Raw genomic sequence first — 10,908 nt, 5'->3', positions numbered from 1 at the left:
TTAAACTACTGCTCATATTAATCCAAAATAATTTCCATTTGCTGAGTGTACTGAATATTCCCCATTCTTTATCACATATTATGTGAAACTACGATGACCGGGAGAGCAAGTTCTTCTTTTTTTTGGAACCATTTGACAACACGAAGAAGTAGGAGTAACTTTGCCCTGTTCTCGGGTGAAAACATAGAACTAAATCTAATAGAAATATCTCCCCGTTAACTTGTGTACTGTGTCGAAAAACAACACTTTACACAAACAACACCGTTAATACTTTTAATGAAAAGTGTTATTAAATATTGACTTCAGAGAGGTGATAAATGACACGAAAGGTTTTAATACGCCGTGTTATGAAGTGCTGTGACGCGTTTGCGTGTCTCTTTGTTGTATGTCTATACCCCAACTCCTCCCCTCATGGTTCCCTTGTGCTGCTTGATGTCTACGGACGGGGTACAGCGCACAACTCTTCGAAGCTGCTCGAAATATTACTTAAAAAAGACAAGGTGGACGATGCCACAACCGGCCTTTTGTTTATGGAGTCCGTGGGAAGGGTGACGGTTCAATCACGGAAGCTTTGTAGCTGTTTCCACAGCATAAAAAGAAGCACTACCGCAGTATTTTTTTAGCTCACTTGTGAAAGGAATACACAAAAAATGTCGTCTCCAAGTCCGGGCAAGAGGCGAATGGACACCGACGTGGTGAAACTGTATCCTTCTTACAATGTTAAAACACACACTCACTCGATTATAAAAAATGACTTTTTAATTTTGGACAGGCGTTACTTGGTGGTTGTTATGCTCTCAACAACAATGGAATATCGGGAAAAAGTGTTTTCCCACGTATTTGTCAATGACACGGCTTTGTCGAGCATTTGCATTATATTTACGAAGTTGTATGTGTTTAATGTACTTTGCTTTTGTCCACATTCGATGTGTTTCCACTGGGTCAACTAGCCCTTGTTTGCATCGCTGTCATCTACTGTACGTTAGTGGCTAACTCCGGTTGTTTTCAAGCAAGAAAAACAAGCAAACAAAATAAACACGTCGTCAGCGCACTCTTTCTAAAGCACAGCCGATCGACAGCACATTTTGTTAAGAGCAAAGGTTGACATTGCTGCCGTTCGGAGTCAGATACGCTTGTATTCTTTCACAGTTTTGATGAACGGTTGCTAGCTGAAAGAAAACAAACGAAGGCAATGCTAACATATTTTGGGTTCGTAGGTCGAGCAATCGATATGTTATGGCGATAAAACTGTGACCCCCATTGGCATATTTTCAATGACAAAAAGAATTATTGCAACAAAGTCACGGTTTCTCGACTTTGAAAACAGCAAATTCCTAAAATGTGACTTGTTAGCCTTCGATTTTAAGGTCGCATAATGATTTTATTTGCTGTCAGTCTTTTCTGGAAAAATATATGTTAAAATCTATTTTTAACGTATATTTCAATTTTTTTCGCTGTCGGATGAATTTACTTGAAAAAGGTGTTGTCGGGCCGCGTGAGCTCAATTGTTTTGTTTTGGTCCTGCAGCGAGGCGCCTCATTCTGATTGGTCAGCCTGTTACCATCCGGAATATGGCTGAGGGCGGGGCGTAAAACACATTTCGCAGCTGATGTGAGGAAGAACATGTGCGACCAGGCCCCAAAAGACTGAAGCTGGTTTTGTCAGATTTTCCACCACTCAATAATTGGGCTGAGCAATAGCAAAAGCATCGATTTACATTTATTGCATTCAGTATTTATTCTTGTAATTTTGTTGTGCTTTTCTAGGCAGCACTACCTTGATGAAGCGTATATTTTATTGTCCAATTAGATTTCAATCTACTTGTGCGACCAGGTCAATCCAATCTAATCCGCTCAGGGCCTTCAAAATGAGTACCGCAGGCCAATGTAGCTAAAAACTATATTAACAATGAATAATGTCAAATACACCCAGACAAGGTCAGTGGGCGTCTTGTGTTTTTCACTCTGGTTGGTGTGAGCAAAATTCATTAACCGCCAACTTTGATTAGCAAAATATAGCTGTTTAAATTGGAATCATTATTTTGTATATTATTAGTATTTGAATGTGCTGAAAGAGATTAATGAGATGATGCATCTCAAGGGGGTAAAAAAAAGGCAAAAAAAACAAAAACAAAAAAAATACATTAACTTGCACAGCAAAAGCTTCAAGTAAAAAGCATTAAAATATGTAATGGAAAATGTGACTGAAGTCATTAAATTACCATCCATGTTTTATAGTGCTTGCCCTCATTCAGGTCCTGGGTAAACTGGAATCTGTCGCTACTGACTTTGACTGGGAGGTGGGATACACCATGGATTGGTTTCAGTCCAATCGCAAGGCGCATACAGAAAACCAATCAATGAACCTAACATGTTCTTGGTATGCAGGAGGAGCATGAAGTCCCTCTAGACAAGCAGGGAGAATGTGGAAATGAGAGATTATGGATAGGAAATGTCAGGGAAAAAAAATCAGCCTCTTGAAAGAACAGAGTCATTTTTGACTGATGTGTCCGACAGGTACAGTATGCATCTACTGTTATGCTTATAGGTGAAGTGTTGTAGAACTGGCCTGCGTCATGCCAACAACTGTTTCTGATGTCTCGTCACTCCTGCAGTTAAATTCCTGTCTTTGTAACAGTGCCAATCAAAATTGAGCATTATTCTTGTTCTGTGTGTTCTGCTTGTTTATAAATAAGTTTAATGAGCACTTTGTTCTCTTTGTTGCATTGCTGAAATGGTGCAAACTGTCGGTCGTTAAGTGGTTTAGTGTTTTTCAGCTGTCATTTTGGAACATGTTACTCACTCAACTCATGACTCTAGGATGCTGTGATCATGACACAAGACCTAACCGTAAGCAGTCATTCATGTTCTACCACACCTGATGGACAAAACAGGCATGATGTCCACATGCCAAGGTGGCTTAGGCTTAAAGACAGCGCTTTGGGCAAAGAGGAATGTGACTCATAAATAGTCACAGAGCAGGCTCACCCTCTTGACGCCGCTGTCAGTTCTCACACTCAAAAGGGACATAATAATAAAAAAATATAAATACATTTTAATGCCTTGTATATGAGTGAGTACTATAAGATTTTGTCTGGCGAGTTCGGAAAATGTCCATGAGATGTTTTGCACTTTGACTAGTTCACAGAACTACAACACCCATGTTTCTCCGCTCATGACTTTCTCAACAAGGCTGGGCCACTATCAGACAAGCACTATCATGTGGTTACAATAGGCCCTGGCTACAAAGTCAAAGCCAAGTGGTAAGTAGAGCTACACGGTTTAGTTGGATGCATAGATTACCATGGTGCTGAACCCGACTGAACTGTCGCGCAGTGTGTGGGATTTGGCAGCGAGCTTTGATGCCTGTCTATCAGCCCAGTTTTTGTGGGATTCAAAATTTGAACTGCAGGTGCACAGAGTTGCAAATTTTCATATGTAACAGCCAATAAAAAGTTAACGAGCTTTCAACCCCCCCACCTTCGAAAAACCGTTTTGGGCAGACCCAAGTGGATACTGCCAAGCGATACCGATAGGGTAATCAATCATTTACAACAACTTGTCCGTCTATCCATCCATTTTGAACACCGCTTATCTTGAACAGTGTCGCAGGGGGTTGATGGAGCCTATTCCAGCTGACTTTGGGCAGAAGGCGGACTACACCCTGAACTGGCCACCAGCCAGTCGCAGGGCACATGTAGAGACAAAAAAAAAACATTCACACCCACATCCACACCGTCACAGAGTGGGAACCTATCTGACACATCCTGCACGTAATTCAGGCGAGTGTACCACTACACCCTCAGTGACTACGACGACTTGTCAAAATATTCAAATTGTTTCCTTATTTTCTCTTTTTGGGAGTCAACTTTCTTGATAATTGCGTCACGTTTTTGTGGTTCACTTCAAAAAAAAGAAATTATAACGATTGCATGTGGAGCCTCAAAACCTCGGTGCTTAATCGTTTGGTGCGTGGGTATTTGTCCCGCCTTAACGTCTGATAAGTTAAATACACGTTGACCTTGGGTGGCATTTGTGGTTGATAATGTGTCCGTGTGCCATGCACCATGAAGTGCTGCCTTCACGAGTGAAAATACATTGTCTTTGTGGGCGCTCTGTTTGCCCCTCATACGCTGGTCTTTGTTGCTTACAAGGAGAAGCCACACTAAGGCATGACAACCAGGGGCTGCCCCTGGTTGTCATGGTAACAAAAGCCAGACTTGCCATTTGCCGTTTTTATAACGTGAAGTAACATTTAAAAACTACCGGTAGGGAAAAATAGGGAAGATCTCAAAAGATCGCCAAAAAAATATATATTTTGGGATTCAGTGACACCAAAATACCCTGAAACTGTTGAAACTTTCTTGTCACCAAAATGTGTTGTTGACCAGTGTCATTAGTATTATGATTGGTAGTTTTGCCGGAATAGGTTTTGAGCTGCATTATTTGATCTCCCTGTCACGGAGCCAGCTGTTGATTTACACACTTAACATCTCAAAGGAGAAAGTAAAACGTTTGCTTCTTGTCCAGCATCCTCTTGTGTTGTGTGTTTCCCCATCTCGTGGTGTATTTCCTCAACCCGGCATCAGCATAGAGAGCAAGCACGAGGTCACCATCTTGAGTGGACTCAATGAGTTTGTGGTCAAGTTCCACGGTCCTTCTGGAAGTAAGAACGACTTAAATTCAACCTCATATTGTTTTACCTACAAGGAAAGCACAATTTGGTTTTGGATCATTCCATTTTGAAATCCTGGTTTCCGTCTCCTTCCAGCACCTTATGAAGGAGGCGTGTGGAAGGTCAGAGTAGATCTACCAGAAAAATATCCCTTCAAGTCTCCATCAATAGGTGTGTATTGTTATTTTTGTTTGTTTGTTTGTGGGACTTCGGTTTATTAATATCACTCGTCCAGTATTTAAAAATCACGCCTTCCTACATTTTTTTTATAAACAGGTTTCATGAACAAAATATTTCATCCCAACATTGATGAAGCGTGAGTAATTTTTGATTGTCCTATGATTGTTCAGTATTCCACTCACCCTTTTAACCTCTAGGGGGTCCTCGGTTTACAACGTAGTTCTGTTCAGCGGTGGTGTAGTCTATTAGTAACACAGTGGTAGAGTCATAAGTACATTTTTGTATGTGCGGAGTTGTTATCCTTTGTATTTGGGGTAGGAAATGTTTTCTTTTATTTACGGCTGCTTTGTTATTCCTGAGTCAGCGTGCTTCTTGATGGGGTTTCACGTCACAATTTACAGAGTGACAGTTTTTGCCGCACTCACCTGCAAGAAGCGAAGCCGTGACGTCGCGGCGGGGACAGCTTTCTTGGCATGGCCGTCTCCCCAATTCAACATGTATTTTCTTGGTCAGATTCTGAAGAATCTTGAGTCATTCTCAAAATTTTCCAGAGTCAATACTAATGGAAGGTCCTTCAGTCCGTCACTGACGGCGCCTGTTTTGCTGACTATGTCAGATGAGGCCAGGTTATTTTCCATTCCAGCATCCTGTGGTGGTTCGTTTATTATTGGAGTTTAATTTTAATTCGGCGTATTTTGGCCACCTACATTTTAAGAGCCACGCTATTTGCCAGATGAAGGGGAATGTAACACACTCGAGTTCCTCCAGAAGCTGACTTGATTGCCAATGTGTGTGTGGATTAGTAAGTGCCTCAATTTTAAGTGTGATTTGTGTTAACAGCCAAACACAGCATTGTGAACTACAGACCATGTTACTTTGTGCCGCTGAGCCAATAGGAGCGCTTGGCAAGGAAATGACTGGCTAATCCTACCTATTTCCTTGTCATTGCTGTTATGTACAAAAACATGATGTTCACTTTTTTTTTTTTTTTTTTAATGCTGGATCTAAATTTCACGTGTAGAAACATTCAGTAAGCACCTGAACAAAAATCCGTCGACCTCCAAGCATGGCAGCTGCGTGTGTGTTTAGTGGTCTATGATGTCATGGGAAAACTGTTGCGGCTCATCATTCGCCCCCCCCCCCCATTCATAAACTCGAAATCCCGTATGTCAATACCGTGATAAACCGACGTTCCCTTGTACTTTGTAACCTCTTTGTAGTGTTTTACAAAGGTAACCTGTTACATTATTCTGACAGCGTTGCATGTCCTCTCAGGTCAGGAACAGTGTGTTTGGACGTCATTAACCAAACATGGACGGCACTCTACGGTACGTCACTCACACTCCAGTTTTGACATTCACTGAAAGCCCTTCTTCAGTTACTTAGTGACCATGCTATCCGCAGTGTTCAACTTTGAAGTTATAGGAGCATCACACTGGTCAACATCAAATTTTAATCCGAGTTGGCTTTATTTGTTCGGAAATGTGTTTTTGAGGGCATATTTTAAATCAGCGCAAAACATTCATTGAATAAAGTTGACATGTATCTCTGAATTAAAAAATGAGTACACATTTGATGACCAGCATTACTTGCCTAACATGTCACTGCTGAACTGTTGTCATGTTCAAGCGTTGTTCGCACAATAAGACAAACAGGCCAGTGCCGACATTTGCCTATAGTAAAGTATACAGCATGTTCTCGATGAGTATTTAGAAGCCGAGACAGGAAGCTGTGTGGCATCGAAGGCAGCAAGGCAATCACATTTTATGCCCCCCACACCCCAAGTGTGAATGTAACCAGCAACTTCACTGAGATGCAAATCAGCAAATGTCAGTTGAGCTTCTGGTTTGACTGGCCGATTGGCAGCTGAGGGAACACTGGCGAACTGGATTAACCATCGAAACTGGACAAAGATGACAGATCACGTTCCAAAACTTCAGACTGTCCTTTTTGGAAATGTAATTCATTCAAATCAATTAGAACAAACTCATACAAAATACATGGATGAAAGAAAAAATGATAATAGATCAGTATGTGTTGCATTTACGGACTGATGTGACTGTCAAACACACGATTGTCTCTCATCTGCACTTTTTCCTCCACCGTATCTCACCTCCAGACCTCACCAACATTTTTGAGTCCTTCCTGCCTCAGCTGCTCGCCTACCCCAACCCCATCGACCCACTGAACGGGGACGCCGCCGCCATGTATCTTCACCGACCGGAGGACTACAAACACAAGATCAAAGGTGTTATGTGACAATAGGATGCTCCAAATACTTCATCATTCACACGTTAGTCTGCACAAAAAACAAAAGTGTTTGTCATACATGAACCACAATAAAGCGTGTGTTCATTGTATTACGGGCATTTGCCCCTCGGAGTTTGGATGAGGTAGCCCCATATTTCCTGCTTGAATCTCCTACCTAACACCCACTTCTGTCTTTTGTCAGAGTACATCCAGAAGTATGCCACGGAGGAGGCGCTAAAGGAGCAGGAGGAAGGTGGCGGGGACTCCTCCTCTGAGAGCTCCATGTCAGACTTTTCTGAGGACGAGGCTCAGGACATGGAGTTGTAGTTCTTATTTAAGGCTAGACTTATTTTTTACAGCGGGATTTTTATGGCTACCTGGGCCAGCGGCACACCTTGCTCCAGGATTCATCATCATTGGGAGTCCGGACTGAGGAAGCTATGGAAGAAACTATGTCGATTCATCTTTATCATTCATTCTACTTGGAACTGCAGCATCCACAGATGCGGTGGAAAAAGTCCAACAAAGAAAGCTGCAGTGTGAGTGTGTGAATGTAATCCTGATGATTAGCGGGACTCAGGAGAGACACTGTCCGTTCTCCCGATGTCCCGTTCTTCCTCTCCGTTTTAGGAAAGTTGTTGTTCTTCTCTTGAGTATCTTTTGTGATTTGGTGTGGCATGACAGAGAGTTTTGTAGGATTTGTCAGTAGTGGGAGGACACCAGGGGCCTGGCCGCACATCGAGTCAGCTCATGTGAGAATTTAGTTGGATTTTGTATGAAAACCTAGTTGAAAATGGTCACTTTTTTAAATACACGTTTTATGAAGTCCATGCGATCAGTTATGCAGTTTAGCAAGCTCGCTAGTTGGTTAGCAAGCACGTTGTTGGTTGGCTGGTTGGTTAAAAATTCTGTAGCTAGCAATTAGTCACCATAACTACGATTTTGTTAGTTAGGTAGCAAGTTGATAGGTAGTTGTCAAGCTACCCATCTAATTGGTCAGTAAGATGAATTTTAGTTTCCAGGATTATGCCAAAGCTACCTTGTTCAACCCTCTTTGAAACAAAGTATATATTTTTTTCAATTGTTATACCTAAATAGGACCATACTTATTTGTTTAATAATATGCCTTTGAAAAAAAAAAAAAACTTTAAAATGATGTAAAATATTTGTGGCAATTCTAGCATTTCAGTGTAGCATGTCGGCCATGTTGCGAAGAGTCTGGCCTTGTATTTCATAGTGCTTCCCTTTGTAGAAAAATGGAATGTGAGCAATAAATGATGCATTATATTTGGGACAATTTCCAGATAAATTCTCGTGAGAACAGGCTGCCTGCGGCATTCTGTGGGTCCTTGTTTCATTGTTGCCTATTGCTTGTACCTACTATACTAGTTGTTTGACTTGCGTAGGGATAGCTTTTGTTTCTTTTCTCGCAGTGAATCCAATAACACACATGTACATGTTTGGGTTCCTGTGAAGACGAGAAGGAGTAGGACTGGACTCGTTTCAATCAGATCTTATATGCAAAATGTAAAATGTTACATTGTCCAATTGAAGTGCTCTTTTTTTATTCCACCTACAGCCATTCCACATTCCAACAATACTTCTTTTGGTCAGTTGCTAGTTTGACGGCTGATTGCAGCAGGACCAAAAATGAAGTAGATCTACACTCAGAAAAGGTAGTAATACTGACGCATAGATACTATGGTAAATTGACTGTTATGTTTGAATGCATCTTTCATTTGATTCCTGTCAGGGAAAGACACCTGCACTCAAGATTTTTATAGACTTTGGAAACTCAAAAAAAGTTCATATAATTCTTGCAATCATCCTTGGATGAATAGTTCTAGAGTGGGGTGCACATATGTTGATCATATTAAAGTCCATTTCAAGTGAAAAGAAATGTCTTTCAAATTTGACAGCACAGACAAGTGTGTTGCTAACAACTGCCACATTTGAATGACAAAAGTGTTAAGTGAAAAATTGAAGTGTAGAAAACAAGGCTTCAAAATCATGAAATTTCAAGTCATTCTCTCCACGGTCAAACATTTTGGGTGTGTCCCCAGAATGTGCTGAATCTACACCTCGCTCAACTCTCAAATCAAATTCTACTACAATCTATATAAATGGATGCGAATTTGTCTTGCTTCTTTGTAATGCCGACACGTAAATAACAGTTTGGGCCACAAAAATATATCCGCCTGAAGCGTCCAGTGGTTGGAATATATTGCACTGGGAAATCATGGGTGCTTCCATGCCCCAACAACAAGGCGTGCTAAAATGGTCATGCCAAAACGAAGCCCCTGTCCACACTCTGGATGTCAAGTCGGACTTTAAATGCAAATATATAAATACTCTTACATCTTTTTCTACTTGACGTCTGCGCACTCTTAGCAGACAATGGAGCGATCAGGGCGGAATAGGAACATGGTGAAGAATGTCAAATTGCGGCCCCTGGCCATTCTCTGAGTAGTCAGGAAGTAAAAACAATTAACACACCCCATGACACAAGATAATCACTTACGATAATCTTTTCGCGACAGCCGACCGATAATCAGGCCTTTTCTGACTTTACTCAGAAGAAGGGAAACATAATTTTCAAATTTGGCCAGATACCCGGTAATCCATATTTGGGAACTAGGCATTAGTCGTGATAAATTGTTCCAAATAAAAAAAAAAAACACCTGGCTCATCAGCATGCACGCACACACACACACACACACACACACACACACACACACACACACACACGCGCACACACACACACACACACACACGTGCGTGCACATACATATATACACACACATATTTACATATGTGTGTGTATGTTTCCCGCTGACATATTTGATACCTTTTTTTTCTTTTGTGCTCCTCCCGGTCAAAATGCAAGTCAGATATTCAATATTTGTCTTTTTTTTTTTTTTTTACAAAAATAAAGGTAATAAATGTCCTCTTGTAACTTGAAAGAAATAAAAAAAGCATATATCACACAATGTCTTGGTGTCATTTTCATAATGCATAACAGAGATTTAGCTTTGTCAACATGCATTATGACTACAAAGTGTTGATAATTTACGATGGTGCTGATATCCATTGCTGACTTACCGAATTACTGTACCTGTATTAGCCGAACATGAACATTTTTTGTTTTGTTTTGTTTTACAAAGTCTGCTAACTAGTTAAATAATTAGCTTGGTACCAGTAATTAGCTAGCAATCTAAATTGTGAACGCTAGCAAGTAATTACCAATCAAGGTAATTTGTTCGTTTGCTGTTTAGGTCAAGGTCATCTTTATTGTCAAATATGCTTTATGTACAAGAACATTTTTATGTGGCTAAAGTTAAAACATAAAAATCATAACGTTTAAAATAGACAGCAACTCTGTCAAGCTGGTTTTCGTTTGATCGTTTTAAATTTATGGTCCAGAAGTGTTTTTCACACAAGCGTGTAATTATAAAATACATTAGCGGGGCCCAGATAAATCAAAAACAGATACACCTAATACATCTCGTGAGGGAAATTCAATTGTCGCAGCTGCAACACTCACACGTTTACACTTGTATTAATTTATCACTCGCACACAATGGAGACTTGTTCTATAAATAAACAGCCAATGACTACGGCGTATTCCGGTTTGCACGCAATTTCGGGTTTCGTCGTCATAATTGGAGCAAACCAAGAGCCCACTCGTGTTAGAATGTTGTCTCATTTGTCCACTGGAGGGCATCATAGTTAGAATTACAGCCGTTGCGATTCCAAACTATAACTACAGTCAAACATACAGAAGTGTTAAAAAATAAACAGTTA

At 40.7% G+C, this 10,908-nt stretch overlaps 1 protein-coding gene across 2 annotated transcripts; it reads left to right on the top strand.

The window, feature by feature from the left end:
• Positions 1-407: 407 nt before the first annotated feature.
• LOC109526790 (ubiquitin-conjugating enzyme E2 H-like) lies at positions 408-8,234 on the top strand. Of its 2 annotated transcripts, none has more exons than XM_019888301.1 (7): positions 408-703; positions 4,589-4,665; positions 4,771-4,845; positions 4,951-4,990; positions 6,112-6,182; positions 6,974-7,102; positions 7,307-8,234. In XM_019888301.1, the coding sequence occupies exons 1-7, from the start codon at positions 651-653 to the stop codon at positions 7,429-7,431; spliced, it is 570 nt and encodes a 189-aa protein (XP_019743860.1). In that variant the 5' UTR covers positions 408-650; the 3' UTR covers positions 7,432-8,234. The 2 variants fall into 2 exon arrangements, with proteins under 2 accessions (XP_019743860.1, XP_019743861.1); XM_019888302.1 differs by having other exon boundaries at positions 409-703; positions 6,130-6,182.
• Positions 8,235-10,908: the final 2,674 nt, after the last annotated feature.

The sequence above is a fragment of the Hippocampus comes genome, unplaced genomic scaffold (assembly GCF_001891065.2).
Source record: "Hippocampus comes isolate QL1 unplaced genomic scaffold, H_comes_QL1_v1.1 scaffold112, whole genome shotgun sequence".
Taxonomy (NCBI): Eukaryota; Metazoa; Chordata; class Actinopteri; order Syngnathiformes; family Syngnathidae; genus Hippocampus; species Hippocampus comes.
The sequence above is the reverse complement of the archived record's forward strand: the minus strand, read 5'-3'. Positions and strand labels throughout refer to the sequence as shown.